Source organism: Macadamia integrifolia, unplaced genomic scaffold, assembly GCF_013358625.1.
Source record: "Macadamia integrifolia cultivar HAES 741 unplaced genomic scaffold, SCU_Mint_v3 scaffold1420, whole genome shotgun sequence".
In the NCBI taxonomy this organism is placed as follows: Eukaryota; Viridiplantae; Streptophyta; class Magnoliopsida; order Proteales; family Proteaceae; genus Macadamia; species Macadamia integrifolia.
The window spans coordinates 42449-62967 of NW_024868196.1; the positions used below are offsets into that span (position 1 = coordinate 42449).

Sequence of the window (20519 nt, forward strand, 5' to 3'; positions counted from 1 at the left end):
AGAGAAGGCGAGCCGCTGTAAACTGCAATGAGATGCTCAGTAGACATTGGACTTCCAGATGAGGATAAAGAGCAACCAGATAAATGGGGAAGGAGTGCAAATAGTGCATTAGATAGTTCAGGTGTTTGTGGTAAGGTTTGAAAATAGGAAAGGATTTGACTCTCCGTAGTAGCGAGGGTGGTATTAGAGCTTTGTGGAGGAGGAATAGGAAAGGTAGGACTCTTGGTTGAAGTGAAATGGGTAAATGGGTCAATGGGTAGGCTATAGTTCAGGTCATGGCTTGACCCTGGAAGGGGGGATTTTTTGACGAGGACGTGGTTGATATTGGAAGGAGAGGTGGTTGCACTGTTAAGGGTAGTAGGTGAATGGAGGTAGTTAGCACTGGCCAGTTACTAGTAATGGTTGAGGTGGTGGTGGACTGATGCACTCCGGACGATTGTGACCCGCGGTGGATGGAGGCGGAGGGGGAAGGAGGCTGATGAGAAGTGGCATATGGGATGGGACTAATGGTCATGTCAAACGTGGAGATGCAATTCATGGTTATGTACTCATTCTACGCTTTGTAATTTATTTATTCTTTAATAAAGTCCTTTCACTTATTCTTAGCGGGAAAAAAAAAAGAAAAAGAAAAAAAAATAGAAGTACAATAAAAAATATCATCCTTTGAACTAACTCGAAATTCCTACCAAAAAAGATAAACTAACTCAAAAGAACAACTACCTTATATCTGTTATTGAAAGTACTTAATAGTTAATATATGATTTTGGCATTTGTTCCTAGGTGATTCCTATGTGTCCAGAGGGTCCTTTCCTTGGCATTTTAACTGACAATGCTTGTGCTTTTCCTCCACTCTTTTGACAATGAACAGCTCACGAAGATTGAAAAAGTACATAGCCACACTGGTGGAAAAATAAGGCAATGCTAGCAGATAGAAAAAAAGCTCATAGCCACATTGGTGGAAAAGTAAGGCAACATAGGTGGAAAAGTAAGGCAATGCTAGCAGATGGAAAAAAAGCTGAACATGTAATATGGAATGGAAAGTCAAAAATACAGGATGTGTCAACTTAGATTCAAACTTCTTTAGTAAGATTTGGGTCCAGTTCAGATTCAGATTTAATAGTCATGGCATATATGGCTTTGCAACAACAAAAAGATTGGATTTCCTGTGCATTGAGATACCAAAAACTTCAGTCATATCTAAATCCTTGGCTTGGATACCAGGTGGTAGTTCCCAGTCGAAGCTATAGAGTAGTTGAGCGAGAGGAAGCTCGACAGTGGGTGTTGCAAAAGCTATAGCAGGGCAACTTCTTCTTCCAGCCCCAAATGGTATCAGTTCAAAATCCTGCCCCTTGTAATCAATACTGGTTTCCATAAATCTCTCTGGTTCGAACATTTCTGGGTTCTTCCATGTCTCTGGGTCCCTTCCTATAGCCCAAGCATTGACAAAGAAACGAGTTTTGGCAGGAATGACATACCCATCTATGGTTACTTCTTCCATGGATTCTCTTGGAACGAGTACTGGAACAGGAGGGTGTAATCGGAAGATCTCTTTGATTATAGCTTTCAAGTACTTCATCTTAGGTAGATCATCTTCTAATACATTTCTTCTATCTCCAACAATGCTTCTTACTTCAGCTTGTGCTTTTTTCATCACTCTTGGGTTTATGACAAGCTCAGTCATTCCCCAGTCAAGGGTTATGAAGTTTGTGTCAGTTCCTGCAGCAAACATGTCCTGTGCAGAAGCAATGGTATACAAATTAATTGCAATTTGATGTTCAGATAGTATCATAGAATGGATTCTTCCAATTCAGAAAAGTAATTTGCAGAAAAAATAGGGAATTCATAGTCACCAAGATGATTGCTTTGATGTTGTCCATGGTAAGAGGCAAGTCCCTGACGTCTCTGTTCTTGGATTCAAGTAAAACATCCACAAAGTCCTGGTGATCCCCTTTCTTTTTCTTGGAATTGAGATGCTTCTCAATTTCCTCATTGAAGAAGCAATCAAACCGTTTAAAGAGTCTCTCTAATCTTGATTTCATACCTGTAATTGTGTGTATCCATTCCATGGAAGGGAAGAAATCTCCCAAGCTAAGTCCTCCAAGCAATTCTTGATACTCATCAAGCATGTTTTGGAACCCATGTCGATCATACTCTCCTCCTCCTGTAAAACCTCTACCAAAGGTAGCCCTGCAAACAATTTCATTTGCATAGATTCCAAGCATCTTACTAAGATTAATGGTGCCTGGATATGTCTCTGTAATCCGATGAACCAAACTTGCAACCTCTTCTTTTCTTATGAAGCTAAATGACTCAACCCGTTTGGCACTCAGGAGCTCAAGTACGCAAAGCTTCCTGATATGCCTCCAGTAAGCACCATAAGGGCTGAAGACAATGTCAGTACAATTGTAAAAAAGGTGTTTTGCAGAGAAAATTTGGGGCCTGCTTGCAAGAGCAAGGTCATGGGTTTTCGTTACTTCTTTGGCTGTTCTAGCAGAGGAGACAACCACAGTTGGGATTTCACCTAGCTGCAAGTGAATGATGGGACCAAATTTCTGAGAGAGATGGCAAAGAGAGAGGTGAGGCATGTTACCTGCTAGCTGGTGAAGGTTGCCTATTATGGGTAACTTTGAAGGACCTGGTGGGAGATTGAGCTTTCTGCTTCTTCCATGGCGGAACTTTAGAAGGATTAGTAGAAAAATGGTTGTAAAGATGAAGAAGGATTGGATAGTCCCCAGGGTTTTTGATTCCTGGAGCAACTGGAAGGGAGATGCCATTAGAATTTCTTCTGAGCGACCAAGTTGATACCAGAAGCTTTCTTCATTTTCTGCTGATGGCTATTCAATTTTATTTATAATCTTGAACCTTCTAGACGTTCCACGTGCGGAAGATTTGGTAGCACATGCGCTGGTGGGTTCACGGTAGGGGTGTCAACCGTCGGGCCGGTTCGGTTTCGATCAAGCTTAATCGGGGCTTAAAGAGTTTCAAAGCCTACACCGTGTCCGCCCATTTAACTAATCGGGCTTAGTTATTGAGGGCATGGTACACTTTATATTCGGTCGATCGATCTCGGACTATAATCGGGCTACCTTAATCGGGCTTTAGTCGGGCCTTAACCGAACTATGGACATATTTAATGTTAAACGGGCTTTAACTGGTTTTTAAACGGACCCTCTTTAAAATGTACTATTATATTCCGACCCACTCATGCAAGCCCAAAAAAATGACAATAAATCAATAAATGATACCAAATATAACCATTATTTAAAATGTGAACATGTCTTTACTTTTTAGTTTTTATTCTTTAATTTGGGGGGTAAAATAGGTATTCTACAATCATTAAAGGGTCGGGCCAAGTGGGTGCACAATAGGCCGGTCTCGGTCGGGCGTTATTCGGTCGGTCTCGGTTGGGCGCCCGACGGTCCAAGTAGCAAAACCGAGACCGACCATTTATAAACGGGCCGGGCTCAAGCCCGACACGTTTAATACACGGTCCGGGCCGGGCCGGTCTATAAACGGTCGGTCCCGATCGGTTTAATCGGGTCGGGCCACGAATTGACACCCCTAATTCACGGTATCTACCCTAATGTGATATAAATTGTTATCTCAATTTTGTTATAGGGTAATAAATAATAATTCTCCGAGCCTAGGTGTGGCACATCCTACACCAAGATACCTTATCATTTTTAATCGTATAACAAGATACATTATCATTTTTAGTGAAAAAATCAATCTTTATGTCTTGGAAGATCAGACTTTGATTCGATTCTTCTTTTTCAAAACCTAGTGACTCACATTAGTTAAATCTCATCACAGTAAATCATTTTTTTTTTTTTTTTTGTTACACATTAAATACTAAAAATCAATTCTAGAATCAGAAAAATATAGGGGGGAGATGTGGACCAATTGCGAAGGGCCAAACTTGCAGAGGTTAGGGGAAATCATGGAAGATGGAATGAGAATGAGAGTGAGAGTGAAGTTTAAGGGATCAGATTCTCTACAATTCTTAATATGTGCAGTTAGGTGCAGTGCTACTTTCAATACTTAACATCTATCTCATATCACATGGACGATGAGGATGATCAGGAGAAAGAATGGTAGAGAAAAATCATGACACATTCCTATTGTAGGAGTGGCCATTGGCAACAACAGCTGCACAGGATGCCTCACCGTCAACGATCGATCATAGGCGAATAAGAATGGAACAGGTCTCATCATCAACAATCGATTGAACATGCATGTCTTCTTCTTCCCTTTTATTTTTCGGCTCTAAAGGGGAAAAGAGGATCGAGGGATCCATAAACACAATGAGTTCGGGTCAGAACAGGAATCGGGTCATGATTTTTCTCTACCATCCTCTCTCCTCATCCTCACCATCCATGTGGCATGAGATAGATGTCAAGTGCTGAAGGTAGCACTGCACCGAACTGCACAAAGTAAGAATTGTAGAGGATCTGGATCCAAGTTTTGAGGGCCTAGGGTTTTGGATATTTGGGAAGATGGCTTCAACATTTACTTGGTATACAGTAGTTAGGGCCATGAATAGTGGGAAAAAACACTGAACTCAATGAGTTTCATTAGGCAAGGAGAGAAACTAGAGTTGAAAGAAACTCAAACCATCTAGGACCAATTTCGATCATTTAAGTCTATGAGTCTTTGTGACCCTTGATTAGGTTTCACTTTTTTTCTGATTCAACTTAGATGATCCGTCGGAGTGAAAACCTGATTTTCCAACTATAGTCTTACCATAGAGAACACCTTTTTATTGCATGCTAAGAATGTGGTTGCATGCTCATACTAGAAGTGCACCAAAAGAATCATCATGGATTTTTTTTTATGGGATGCAAGGTGATAATTTCACATGCTCCCCGGGGCTAATTTATCGGACAGCATTCTTTTGCCCATTTTATTTTATTCCCTAGAGAAATTACAGCTCAACTACGGAGCTTCTTCCTCCTCTACCCTTACATTACTCTTTGTCCCGCCAACACTCTCTCGACCATTCCAAAATCACCCACTTAATCAGACTGACAACCATGGAAGCCCAGCCCCACCAACATAAAAAAGGCATAAATCTCTTTAATAAAAAAATAACCCAATCAACCATCTTTTCCAAAGCAAAAAAGGGCAGATATGCAAATTGTCCTTGTAGGTCCGACCAATATAAGAGAATGAACGAAACGAATAGAAAACTCGGCCAAATCTGAGAGTGAGGGGGAAGTTGAATGGTTATAAGGAGAGTTGGGGTTGTTGTAAAGTTGGAATTTTCCTTTTATCTGGGAAAAATGTAAATCCCGTTCTTTGGCACCGTTTGATAATGTTTTTGTTGTTTCTGTGTCTAGAAATTGGAGAAACGGTTTTTCACGTTTCTGAAAACAAAAAAGGATTTTTGGTATTTGATAAACCTATTTCTCGAAACGTTTTTTGCAGACAGAATGCCACTAAAAAACCCAATAGTATCATCGGATGCCCAAAAAAGAGAGAGAATTCGGTTGTCTCATTTTAGGTTTAAATAGTTGAGAAATTTATCGAGCACAACAGTCTTTTTTTTTTCTCTCAAATTAGTTTTTAGAAACGACGAAACAAGTCAGACTTGTTTCATCAAAGTTGTTTCTAGAATTGTAAATAGGCATAAATTTTGATTTATTTTTCTAGAAACGGGTGAAATGGAACAACTTTATCAAACGCTTTTTAGGTTGTTTCTCCGTTTCTGGGAACAAGAAAAAGTAGAAATGGTAGAAACGAAATGTTGTCAAACGGTGCAAAGGATGAGGATTGGGACTTATGTCTTTTAAGAATTGAGATCAATCTCAGCTGATATCGATTCGGATTTAATTGAAATTGATCAGGATTGGACTAAATTGATCAGATTTATCTCAATTTAAATATATATATATATATATATTTTACATTAATGAATTGTTGGTGTACAATGTCTTATATTCCGTCGCAGTTTAATCCAATGAGTACTGGTGCAGGCCCACTGACAGAATGACAGTCCTGCTTTTCGGTAAGTGGGTTGTGGGGGCTGCAAAAAAGCAGGAGGTCCCTCGCATAGCAGGGGCATAGGGGGTGCTCGAATTTTTTATTTCATGACAGTTTTGTATTTTTTTATATTAGGTTTTTTGCTATATATTTTTCGCAAGAGTTATTTTCTCTGTAAGCAATTTTGAGAGATGTGAGGACGAACAATGTAAACATTTTCTCCATTGATAATGAAGCAGAATCTCATCTCATCGAAAACATAGATAATCTTGTCGAGCCTCATAAACATGTGTGCATTATTTATTCTTGTTTTATCATTACCCTCGATATCACTTTTAAGGTTTCGTTTCTACATAGATCCACATAGATCAAAATGGTGCTGGGATCCATCGTGATATTAGATTTCTTTCTTATGTTTCCTCCATATCACATATGATAATAGTATGTAATATTTTTTAACATAATATGCAGCCTTATTAGGGTTCTTTCCTTTTATCCAAAGATAAATTTTACAAGAAAGAACTTGGGTATTATAAATATCTCAAAGAAATAATAAACCTAAAAAAAATGAGATAAAAACTCAAAACTACTTTAAATGTGGCAGATTTTTTTAGACATATTATGGTGACAACATCACATGTCTTTTCAAACCGAATTCTTCTCCCCATATCTAGAAAAGATCCGGATTTCTTTGAACATTCTACGGAAGAGGCTAAAATATCTTCTCTTTTCTTTCCCTTGGTAAGTAGATTCATTCATTTTCCCTGCATGAATGAGATTGCTTTCCCCTATGGAATCTGCACTAGGGAATGCTGTCCTTATCTCAAGATGGAGTGTCAGTGTCTCACTTTTGTTTTGATTTACGTTGTCAACTAAGAGGTTGATTCTTCGATAATATTGGGTCCATCTTGAATCGAGAAAATTTTCCCATTAAAGAATAGGACATCGATTAGGAAAATAATCCTTTGTTTTTCTTATTCCTGTTTTTTCTTGTTTTGTTACCTACAAAACACGACACGTGGACAACTTTAAGATCAACGCATCAAATGTAATAATTCTCACCCAATCTTGACCGTTGGATCCTCTGTTGTCCACATGTCATATTCTGCAGGTAGCAAAACAAGGAAAAATAGGGATGAGAAAAACAGAGGATTTTGATCCTATCAATTGAGGGAAGAAAGCAACCAACCATGGTTGATCATTCTAGATAAATTTTTGTGGTGGTTTATGTTTTGTACTCTCACTAGTCATACTCCATATAATCGAAGAAAACTTTTCCGGCAAATAATTAGAGATGGGTGTACTCCATGGCGACTGATCTATTGTATAAGCTAGGTGTAACTGCATGTATTATGGGATATATGGATTGATCTCATGCCACGCCCAATAATCAGAGAGATTTAGTGAGATGGGTTGATTTCTCTTGGTGAATTCAGATTATCAGCAAGCAATTCCATCCGAGTGCTTGGGTTGGGATTTGCTGCTTGAAAGGTGAGCTAGGGTTGAGATTTATAGGCTTGAACTATGGTCAAGCCGGGCCTAGGCTGAGGCCTCAGGTTGTGCTAGACCAGGTTGGGCATTAGGTTCTTGCTATTTAAATCCAACAAATCCAAGGAAATAAAAGTCTACAAGTAAAAGGGAGAGATGATGATTTTTTAAGTTCCAGGGGATTTCTTAGTTGGTAAGGGCAAATATCTAAGAAGTCATGAGTTCACTTCTTGTAGAATAGCCTGCCTATAGAAAAAAAAATTCGTCTATTATTGGACTAACCAAATGATCTAATGATATAATAGGGCCAAGCCCCAATCCTAGATCTCCAACTTCTTTGAGTAGAAGCGCCATGAAATTTATGGAAAGAGATCTAGCTAGTAACAGAAGTGAATGAGAGAGCTCTATTTCTAAAACCAATCAATCTCTTTACCGAAGATGCAGAAGGAGATGATAATACTAGATGATCACTAGTAGTAAGAGCTAGATAGAAGGGGCATTGTGAGCTGATGTTGAAACCCCAATTAGAGAAGAGGCCAGAGTGAAGGTGTTACACCCCATTCTCACAGAATCAGACCGATGACCGAGTTAACTCCTGTTAACCCAAAACCTGTTAGGATTATCTGATACAGTAACTACTACACAACACACACACAACTAAAGAAAGCAATTTCTGTATTTCAATGGAAGTCTTACATGCATATGCCAATAAATGCCCCAATACTCTTGATACCCAAATTGTATTACATAATACATTTACATGTGAGCCCGTAGGCGTGATATATACACAAGAAGTACAATTTAAACATACAAAGTACAAAAGGGGTAACATCATAAAATAATCAAAAGGAATCCCAAGTAGGTATCAGTGTTGTTGTCCCATAACACAACTCTCACATGGGCATTCGGCCTCATGCCCAAGATCTTTAGGGACCTATCAATCCTCAGCTGAAAACTCCACAGTGGGTCCCAGCTTTAGCTCTTCGGCCGGATAATCTGTAGGATTATCTAAAAGTGGTATACACGTGGGATGAGTTCATTAGCCCAGTCAGTGAAAAGAAAGACCAAACAATCATTCGCAATACAAATACACCTATATATATGCAAGTCCATTTTTATTATCCTAAACCTCATAAATATCACATCTAAGTCATAGGTCATTTGTTATTCACAACCATAGTGCACGTATGTCCTGGGTACGAGTCGTGAACTCCATCCAGCGATACGCTCAAAGGGTTGTCAGAGAAGGGCAATCATGGGTACTGAAAAGTAAAATGGGCCATGCCCTGCATTAAAGTAAAATGGGCCTTGCCTACATTAAAGTAAAATGAGCATTGTCTACATTAAAGTAAAATGGGTCTTGCCCTGCATTAAATTTAAAAACAGTAAGATTGACCCTCTTGTTATATCACCAAAATTGCTGACAGTCCTAGTGATCGGTCGGACGTACTTCTAACTGCCACCGTTGGTACACAATCTTGGGCTTCCCCCTAGTGATATACCCAATTCCTAAACCCCTGCTGGGAAGGGTCATAGCACAGGGATATATTATTCTTAACTGCATGCTCCTATATGAAATAGTACGACTGCATAGTATCATTGTGTCCCATTGCATAGGCCTCAAATGCATTCGTTTTCAAGCCGACTATGGCATCTAATCTAGCAATGCATCATATTCAATAATTTAAAATCATCATTCTTATAACTCATAGCAAGAATAAACATTCATCACTTTAAAATTTTAATATAACAATCATAAATGAATTCCATAATGCACAAGACAATGCATGTAAATGGCATAAGTGGATGACTAGTCTACATACAGTAATGAAATGATGACATGGCTAGTCTACAATAATAATGGAATGATGCAAAAATACTCCAAAAATAAATTTAATGTCCTCTTCCCACTTACCTATTTGTGTACAATGATTACCCTTAGTACGAGGATGATCCAGCGTGCGATGACGTGAGTTTCTAGTGAAACATATCATAAAAGAGGTCAAGTTTAGTATATCTCCACTTTAGGCTCATAACCAATGAGGTATGATGAACCCAACATGTTTAAAATCACTAGAGAAGGTTGCCTAATAAATTTGGGTCTAATCAGAACCTAAAAAGTCTGAATGGTGGGTTAACTGGCGAGCGAGGTACCCATCGGTCCTTGCCCGCCGCTAGACTCAGGGGCCCTGTAAGGATCGATCGGCCAAGAGTGGGGGCTAAGTGTCCGTCGATCCTTGCTTGCCGTTCGACCCAGGGGGCACTGTCTAGACTGGAGGGCCAGGATCGACAATCCAATGCCCATCGATCTTGGTCATCAGTCGAACCAATAGCCCATCTAGGACAACCAGGCTCTAGGTTGGTGGGTCCGACCATTTCTAGGCACCCACCACTCAGGACTGGGATTTTACTGTTCACTCCCATTCTTCATCCCATCTTGGAGAAACTAGGAAGGGTCGATTCGACCTTGTTTTCAACAAATCCAAGGTCCCATATCATGATTCTAACCTATATCTAGGACCAATTCAGAGTTTCAAGCTTAGGTTTTACTTCTGTACTCAAGAACACGTCAAAAACCTCAAATCTTCTCTCTAGCACAAGAGATCAACAAATGCTTCTCAAATCTTGTAATTTCTTCCTCTAAACCTTCATAAACAATATGTAGGTCTTTTATTAAACCTTAGATTCACAATCCCAAGAGGGGTTAACAAGATTTAAAGGATTCCTACTCAAATAATAGGATTTCACTTAGGGTTTTATGAGGGTTTAAGAAATACAGTCTTTACGCCTCGAAATCAGTAGTCAAAACCTGCAGCCCAAAATTACCTGGTTTTGGTCAAAATTTCCCAGTTTTGAGAAATATTTCACCGGAACTTGAAACCTTGGTCACTAAAAAACGAACATGATCTCAACAAATAGGGGAAAATACTTACAAAAGCCGAAAGCCATGTCACGTAGTACAAGCCGGCGAATAGCACCTGCATCCGAAGCATATGGCATGTAATATTTCTGAGCCCAAACATGAGGATGTGAAGGAAGTCGTTTATACCGGTCAGAAGCACACCAAGGCCGGACTGCTGGTAGAATTGTAGAAACAAATGATACAGCACGTAGAAGCCGACCAACTGCCATGGTACTATTGATGGAATCTGGTCTGGTTTAATGGACATAATTATCTATGTTTTTTCGTTATTGTTATTATTATTATTATTATTATTATAGGAAGGCCCAGAAAAATTTTTATACTACTTGGGCTCATAGCCAAAGGGCGTACTTAGTGCATGAGAATCCCACCATTACGGGGTCTCGAGAGGGTCCTAATGTACACAGGCTTACCCCCACTTCTTGGAGAGACTTATAGCCAAAGAAATAGAATAAACCATTCGGTTCACAAATACGCTCATAAAATTTTACTACTTTCCAAATATTTCAAGATTTAATTTCTTTGACTGTGGGCCAAGTAGTAGGAAAATTCTTACAATCCAAATAGTAACAAAATTTCATTCTCTCTAAGGAGAGTTGAACTCATGACCTCTTAATCATTATATTAGCGTATTTTCTTTTAAAATGATTCGTTTGAGATTTTCTTAAAGGTGCTAGTGGTTTCACTTGTGTCTGCTAATATCTTCTACACATAGTTGTCCCAACTGCTTCTCTATTTCAGTGCATGCAAACTTCCTTCTTTTTCAATCCCAAGCAAGAAGTATACGAAGTCTTGGCCATCATCATCAGTAGCACCACAACCCCCATCCTTGCTTCTCTGAAATTGGATCATATGGTCCTCAATTACTCGATCAAGAAACAATCTATTTCTCTGAAGTTCTTCTCCACCCTTGTATCCAATCCACTCACATAATCAACCCAGCCAAGCCATGGTATGAAGTCCCTCATACTGAATACTCCCAAGAGAGTTGTGAGCTCACGCGTCATCTCCCCAAACCTCTTCCCCTCCGCATCCCCACCATACTTCCTTCCTAATGCCACCCTACAAATTATATCATTAGTAAAACAACGAAGTGTCCCACTAAGATCAAACGAAGACGAGCACGACCGTCTTATTTTCTCGTTCAGAAGCGCCACCTCTTCTTCCGTCACCGAACAGAAAGATTGAACCCTTTTGCTACTCAAAAGCTGGAGGACACATATCCTACGTGCCTGTCGCCAATACTCGCCGTAGGGTGTAAGGGCAAGGTCCTTGTGATTGTATAATAATCTCGTAGCGATGCTCAAGTCCGGTCTGTTCGAGAAGATGAGATCATGGGTTTTCATGATCTCGCGAGCCAGGTCGGCGGACGAGACTATAAGGCTTGGTTTGTTTCCCATGTGTAAAAGCATGAGCGGGCCATGGCGTTGAGCTAAGGCAAGAAGTGCTTGGTGTGGGTGTAGGCCTAATTGGTGGAGGTTTCCGATGAGAGGAAATTTTGATGGAGAAGGTGGTAATCTATGTTTCTTTTTTGGGGATTTTTTGAAGAAGTGGAAGAGAAAGCAAATGAGGAGAAAGGAGAAGGCATGAACAAAGGGCCCTTGATGCATTTGAAGCATTTTCTTATCTCTGATCAATCGCTACTGGCTCAAACTAAATAAAGGATAGAGATGCTACTCTTCTCTACTGCTCCATATAGAAATGGGTCACCATCTTATATGAATGCTGTGAATGGTGAGAGTTAAGGTGAAGTTTCTAGCTATGGTCATTGTATGGATGCAGGGCCCTTGCTTATCTAATCAATTACTTTCGCCTAAAGGCGTTTTACGTCTCTTAGTTTTTTGTTCTACAGTACCTCGACAGGACATGGTTGTGACTTATATGATCAAGGATCAATTTTATCTGTAAAAAGACTAAAATCATTTATTTTGACTTTTTACTTCCATGTGACCTGTAATTACCCGTCAGAGGCCATTTGTCAGCCACAGAGCTACAACATAGCTCCACCTATTGAATGTAGAAACTGAATTGATTATGATTTTATTATATATCCATGTACACTTGAGAGACATCCAACAAGATCAACAAATTACATCACACGTGGTATACCCAACCACTTGAGAGATATGTTAGGCCCCTCACGCACACGGGAGAGAACCAACTGTGAGCTTTCCTTTCAGAAATGAAAACACACACGAGACAAGCCCTTGGTCAATATATCAGCAAGCTGATCTTTAGTGAAGACAAAATGAACCTATAGCTGAAGAGAACTTACCACATCATGCACAAAATGAAAGTCTATTTCAATGTGTTTGATACGAGCATGAAACACCGGATTCACTGAAAGATAAATTGCTCCTATTTTATCACATAGAATCACTGGTGGTTGAGAAAGAAATATAACAAGATTGCAAAGCAATGAGCGCAACCAGAGTATAACTCAGTAGCAACAACTACGACAGCCCGATACTCGGCCTCTATTGAAGACCTGGAAACCATTCTTGTTTCCTAAAAGACCAACAAATCAAATAGTTTTCAAGAAATACAGCATATCCAATCGTTGATTTTCGATCATCTGGGCATCCAGCCCAGTCTGCATCTGAAAACGCCAATAAGCAAACAGCAGAGGTAGGACCGAACAATATGCCTTCATTAATAGAGAACTTCAAATATTGTAAAATTCGTTTCACAACAATCCAATGCAAGTCAGTAGACTGATGCATGAACTGTGCAACCTTATTGATAGCATAACCAATGTCAGGTCTGGTCATTGTAAGGAATTGCAAGGCTCCAACCATCCAACAATACTCAGTAACATTCAAAGTGGTGAACCAGAAGTAAGAGTCAAAGGAGTTCCAGCAACCATTGGGGTTGAAATTGGCTTAGCATTTTCCATACCAGAATTTTGAAGAAGATCTGTAACATATTTACGTTGACACATGAACAAACCAGCAGGTGATCGAGTGACCTCTATCCCTAGAAAATAGTGAAGATCACAAAGACCTTTGAGGGAAAATGTAGCAGCAAGAACTGTAAGGAGATTCTGTATAGCCTTCAAGCCATTCTCGGTGACAAGTAAATCATCAACATAGATGAGGAAGTAGATTACAGTAGCTTGCTTGCGGTATATAAAGAGGGATGTGTCGGTTTTGGATGCAGCAAACCATTGAGATAGGAGAAAGGTACTCATCCTGGTATACCAAGCACGAGGTGCTTGCTTAAGACCATACAATGACTTTTTGAGTACACACACAGTTAGGATGCACCACATCAACAAAGCCCAGTGGCTGAGTCATATGAGAAGTTACCATTAGATCCCCATGCAAAATGCATTTTTCACATCTAATTGATGAATTTCCCATTGATTGGTAACAACAAGAGATAGAACCAATCGAATGGTTGTGGGTATAATCACCGGACTGAAGGTCTGGTTGAAATCATCTTTGGGTCGTTGGTGGAAGCCTTTAGCAACCAATCTTGCCTTATGTCATTCAATGGTCCCATTAGAGTGTTTCTTGATCCGAAACACCCACTTGCAACCTACAACATTTTGAGAGGAGTAAGGAGGAACAGGAGACCAAGTACCATTTTTGAAGAGGGCATTAAAATCCTCACTCATTCCAGCTCTCCATTCTGGTGACTTAACAGCCTGAGTATAGCAAGTAGGCTCAATAGGGCCAGAGAGTGGATGCTTTGTGCAGTATAGGTCAGTCGATAAGGAGGATGCCGAGGAGCACCAGTCTGAGACCTGGTGAGCATATGATGGGTAAATTCCTGGGCAACAACCATAAGAGGCTCTGGTACACTAGCTGGAGAGGGTTCACGCACTGGGTTAGGAGGCCCATTTGAGCAAGGTAGCATTATAATGGGCTCACCAACCAAAGAAGAAATAGAACCTATAATAGGAACTGAGGCAGGACTTATTTGAGGTAAGGACCCACAAGGAGAAGATGGCTCAAGAGAGGATGGGCTAGAAGAGGAAGACTGAGATAAACACCTAGAGGAACAGGGATATATAACCCGTGGAGAAGCAGAGCACCAAGAATCAACTGTAGAAGAAGGAGCAGAGGACAATGAATAGGGAAAATTTGAAAAAGGAAACATAGACTCAACAAATGAAACATGGCTAGAGCCATATAAGCGATTGGAAGAAGTATCCAAACACTTGTATCCCTTGTGAGTTAAGGAGTAGCCAAGGAACACACAAGGTTGAGATCAAGGATCAAGCTTGTTTCAATTGTATGGGCACAGGCAAGGATAACAAAGACATCCAAAAGTTTGCAAGAACAAATAGTCAGGTTTGGTCTGAAACAGATGTTGAAAAGGACTGAGATCACAAAAAATGGAGAGAGGCATCCTATTTATTAGATAGACAGCAACGGAGAAGGCATAAGTCCAATACATAGCAGGAATGTGAGGAAAGAGCAAGGCTAGATTTGCCTCGACAATATGTTGATGCTTAAGCTTAGCAGCCCATTTGGGGCTTGAGTGTGTGCACAAGATACATGGTGAGAAATTCCATTTGAAGCAAGGAAAGATTCCAACTTTTCAAACTCTCCCCCACTATCGGTTTGCATAGCAGGAGAAGTAATTCTCAACACGAATCTTAAAAATAGTGAAAACCAACGAAACATCAGATTTATGTAATATGGGATACATCCATGTATACTTGCTATAGTAACCAATGAAAATGATATCGTATCTGAAAGTGTCAACAGAGACTAAGGGAGTAAGACCCCAAACATCACAACGCAAAAGTTCAAGAGGAGAAGAACTAATACAAGAAGATATAGAGAAAGGTAAATGATGAATTTTTGCACAATGACATGCATCAAAATTAGAAAGAGTAGTACAAGATACAGATATAGCAAACTGATCAACAGTGTGGCGAACTATCTTAATGGATGGGTGGCCCAATTGATGATGACAATCATCTATAGGAGCACATATAGCCTTATGAGAGGAGGGAGTTGAACAGAGAGAGGTGGGAAGCTCACACAACCCGTTGTTACTCGGGCCTTGTAACGGATCTCCCTTGTCTTCTGATCCTCTAAAAAAAAAAGAATGAAACTCAAAGTAAGTGTTTTTCTCAACAAAAAAATTCTGAATGGAAATGAGATTGCGATGTATCTGTGGTACACAGAGAACATTTGAAAGAGAAAAAGAATAGCAAGAGAGAGGAGAAAGAGTTGCAGAACCAGAATGAGTGATTGACAGACCTTGGCCATTTCCAACAACGAGTTGCTCGGAGCCACAGAAGGGAGAGGTAAGAGACCCTTAATCTCATTTTGATCTTGACATGGAGGTCATTGGCGGCGATTTCTACAAAAATGAGAACGAAATGAAGAGCATCGATTCTCACTGTGAGTTGAAGACTGTGAGGGAGCTGTAGCCATATTAGCAGTAGAGATCGAAGCAGAAATCATCTGATAGTGATCGAAGAAAGCTTTTTTGACTGAGCAATAGATCAGTGAGATCAACAAATGATAAAGGTTCAGCTCAGAGATGAATAGATATGGAGAAATCCCTGTAATCAAGACCAAGACCACGTAAGGCAGTGAGAACCAGATCCTCGTCTGGAATTGGCTGATCATTCACTGCCAGAGTATCAATTGCAAAACAAATTGAGAGAAGGTAGTTTGAAACTGTATCGGATCCTTTGAGAAGTCGAGAGAGAGTCTGACCTTGAGATCCAGAACTCTGGTGTGGGAAGTCTGAGCAAAAACACAAGCAACGATAGACAGGCCTCATGTGAGGTAGCAGCACTGACGATGTGAGAAAAAAAAACACCTCTGATAAGGGTGATATGATCCAGCTCAAAATAAGTTGATCTTGGCGGTCCCAATGCAAGGTAGCAGCAGAGGCAGTGGCGACATCATCGGAATTAGTTAAAGAGATAATCGGAACTGGTGGACAACAAAAGGAACCATCAACGTAGCGAAGAAGGTCATATCCTTTCAAGAGCTGTAGAAACTGAGTTCTCCAGACGAGATAATTGGAAGTATTGAGCTTAAGAGGAAGATGAGGAGAAACATGGGGACATAGAACAGTGGATGTTATACCTGTGCCTTAAAATTTCCCCTTATAAATGTGAAGATGAGGTGAGAACACCAGTACCAATGAATACTGGGTAGTAGCTATATTTTGTCAGAAAGGGAAGAACGACCCTACTGGCACATGCAACTCATGCCTCAATAGTTGGAAGGGGTTTTAGACACGAAAGAGAAGGTCAGTCCATACCCTCACACGTCACAAGAAAATTCCCAAGCTTTAATAGTAAAATGTACAAAGAGGTGGAACCCACACTCTAGAAACTCCTTGGGAAAGCCCCATTCAACTTAAGGATCCATTTCCACACAAAGGGGACCAATTCAGTCTTCATCGATGAACACCTCCAATGAGTATATAGGTCAAAATCGGAATTATTTGGTTGTGGGGCCTAGCCCTCGCACCCTCGCACCCTTGAACCTCAAACCACCTCCATTGGTTGGTACAACCTACTGGGGGATGGATTAATGTATCAGTACATACTGAGGTAGGCCCATTAGTTCTAAATGAAGGATTAAACCGATAATGAGTAAAACTCATTTTTCTCCCTAACAGCCCTTAGACAACTTAAGTGGCTATAAATAGAGACTCTTACCATTCATTTCTCCTCCTACTAAAGTAAGAGCAAGAAGAAGAAGGAGAAAGAAGAAGAAGGAGAAGGAAAGTAAGGGAGGAAAGAAAGAGGAAGCAAGGATCTTACTAACTAAGGTAAGTTCCATTCACTCTACTCCCCTCCATACACTAGTCTGTCTCTCTCTCATTCCTCCTCTTCATTAAGTAAAGTGGAGAACTCTAAATGAAATCTACCTACCCACTTACCCAATGTACAAATCAATTGGGGGATTTGGTGTGGGGTACCTAGCTAGCAACATTGACCACTCACATTGGGTGTGTGGACCTCCTCCATAGAAAGCCCCATCTCAAACCCCCAATTAGGGCAACACAAAACCTAGAAATGGAGTAATTTTTCAAATTTCCTAAAACCCACATTCCCACTTGTCAAGACTACCAAATGGGAGGGGGATTTGGTGTAGGAGACTTACCCTAGCAAGGTTACTGGCTCAATTTGAGTCTATGAACTTTTCTTTATGAAATTCCAACCTAAAATCCCCAATTTGGGTAACCAAACCTAAGTATTAATGGACTTTGCACAAATCCTCTACACCTCACCTTTCAAACCCAAAATTGGGTTGGGGAGAATGAAATTAAACACATGAATGGTGACTTGAAGTGGTCACATAAGCCATTGGTAGTCACAACATAAACTCTCAACCAAAATTCTCTAATTTAGCTTAACCTAGACTTGAACTTTGGAGAATTTTGGTACATTGTGTAACCCTATCTTAACTAACCCACTAAGCACACTAAATCTAAGCTAATTGAAGTGGGTGAACATCCCCACATATAAATCAGCCTTATAATCACAAAACTCCTAACTTGAGAATGATTCACAGAAAAGAAAATAGGAAATAAAGCTAGAACATGTGCCCTAGGGTCCCACTTTCTATGGTTAACTAATTTGCTCAAAAACATTATGTATCCTAGAGTAGAACTAAGAAGTTAAGGGACAACGCAGCACGAGGTCATTGGCTGTCCACCAACACTTGAGATTCAAGGTGAGGGGATTTTGTGTGACTTTTATGGAATATTTATGTTATGATGCATATGTGGATGAGAATGTCAGTTGCATTTTATTATAAACATGTTCTTGAAGTGAATGTGCATATTGCATAATGATATGAGTTAGGAATATGTGTGTGTGTGTGTGTGTGTGTGTGTGATTGGGATGCAAGGTAGCCGAAGGTTGGGTTTCGGCACTGTATGCCTAGGGTGAGAGTGTGTGTGGGTATGTTGTGAAGATTGGGGTGCAAGGTGGCCAAATGTTGGTTCTAGCACTACATGCCCATGGTGTGTGAGTATAGGATACAGAGTGGCTGACGGTTGGGTTTCAGCACTTTACGCCCACGGGATATGTGAGTTTGTTTGTGATGTGACACATACCATGATAGAATGCATTGGGTTAGGATAACCACCCCAGTGCTACAAGCCTTGCTAATAGGAGTTTATATATTGGCTAATCCTACAGTCCGACGGTCCGAGGTTAGGGATGATTTTCAATGGCTGAGGTAGTGGTGATGCCACCTGTGAGGGTAGCAGCCGAAAATGATGAGATGGCTATCTCTTCCCCTTTTGGAGGGGGAAAAGGGCTTGCATCGATTTTGCCCTCTCTCCTCTCTTCTCTTTTTAGTGAAAGAGGGGTGTGTCGTGTGTGCTTTGCTTGCAGGCCCTGTACCACCGTATCACCGCTTGGAGATATGTGGAGGCCTATTTGACAAGAGTGTAAAGTTCATCATTCTAAACGGGGGGTTTGATAATGGTCTAATACAGGGATCGGGATCATACAAAAGGGTTTGGAGTCACCACCTAGGATTAAATTAATAATCAAGGTATCTTAAAAAATCATTATAGTTTGTGTCCCCAAAGAATCACCATTTGGCATGAAAGGCCATTAGGTATCTGTCATCCACCCATTTTGTCACTTTTTTCCCAGGATTCTATCCCCAAGAATCGCCATTTAGCATGCAAGGCCATTACGTATCTGTCATTCACCTATGGTCCGTCCATTCTTATCTAGGATTCTATCCCCTAAAAGAAAATCGCCACCCGGCACCCGCTTATCAAGGCCAGTTTATTCTCTACCCTTGATCAATCAAAGTCAAATGAAGAAAAAAGAAAAGCTTGATACAACAGTGGTAAAGGATTGTTTGAATCATTGGCTAATGAGTAATGCTTTGATAAATCATCATATCTCGTTGTTTGTATTGGTTTCAGGAAAATTCATGGACTCGTTGGATAAGACGTTATGGAAATGGACCTTGGACATAAATACGACGGCACCAGGATTGTTGGAATCCATGAATGTGTCATTTCTTAGCCAAGTTAGATGTGCAAAGCTACATCACCAATTACTTCGATAGGTGCCTCAACACTGGGATGCTAATCTGCATATATTTCAGTCTGATTAGTCGAGATTTGCCCAACTCTTGAAGAATTTTGGGTTTGTATTCTATCTCCACCCAAAGGAGTTTGTTCTAAACCTCTTTGAAGAAGGATTGCTTAGAGAAAATTCAGGATTTCTTTGGATAGAAAGAAGAAGAAGCAAAGCAGTTTGTCAAGTATGGGAAGATCGACATTCTGAAGGTGGCTCAGATCTTCATCTAATATCTACCAATGGGAGAAATCCATCAGTGGCGATCCTTGGATGCTTATTTACTTTGCATAATAGCTAATTATGTTCTCTGCACTCCCAGGCATGGTGCACCATTTATTTTGATTGAGGTAGTAAAACAGTTGAAGAAGGGAGGTGACATCATCCCTACGGTTCTTACAGAAACATTCAAGGGATTTGATGACATAAGCTATGGCCATAGATTCGAACTAGACCATTATCAGGGGAGTCTTGCTATTTTTCATATTTGGCTCCTCGAGAAACTGAAGCTCACCATATCATTAAGGGGAAACCCACTTGAAGTTTTTTGTTACTGGGATAAGAGAGAAGTTTTGAAATTCGACCTTATCACCGATTGAAAGAAGTACTTGCAGGAAAGGACTGTGCAAGATATCGCAGGGAGGTGCCCAGGGAAGCCACAAGAAGATTTTCTAATAAAGACCCCTGACCACAACTATGTCAGATTGATAGGATTGACACACACGTCCTTTTACTTGCCTATATACATCAACCGACAATACGGGCTCGCGGAGACGAACCCAGAAGAGTTAGTGAACTTTCACCCACCTCAATAATTGTCTCCCCACCTTGTTATTCACCTATCCAGTCTGTGGTAGGAAAGTGGTCCCCCTTTTCATGTAATTCACCTGGTAATGGAATAAGGAAGTATTTGGATTTTCGTGTTATCCAGATTATTCTAAATATGACTTGAGTTATGGAATTGATTGTGCCTAAGCATTGCAAGCAAATAAAAAGAAAAAAGAAAAAAGAAGAAGAAAGATTTTCTTTTGTGCCAAAAGTAAGTTTTCATAGAGGTGTTGAAATAAAATAATGAACAAACAAGGGAAG

At 40.2% G+C, this 20519-nt stretch overlaps 1 protein-coding gene and 1 pseudogene across 1 annotated transcript; both read right to left on the reverse strand.

The window, feature by feature from the left end:
- Positions 1 to 976: 976 nt before the first annotated feature.
- LOC122063667 (cytochrome P450 71AP13-like) lies at positions 977 to 2813 on the reverse strand. The gene is made up of 2 exons (XM_042627362.1): positions 1851 to 2813; positions 977 to 1732 (listed from the first exon to the last, which is right to left on the reverse strand). Exons 1-2 carry the CDS (start codon positions 2772 to 2774, stop codon positions 1121 to 1123), a joined length of 1536 nt encoding a protein of 511 aa, XP_042483296.1. The 5' UTR covers positions 2775 to 2813; the 3' UTR covers positions 977 to 1120.
- Positions 2814 to 8209: 5396 nt separating this feature from the next.
- On the reverse strand, positions 8210 to 16463 carry LOC122063670 (annotated as a pseudogene).
- Positions 16464 to 20519: the final 4056 nt, after the last annotated feature.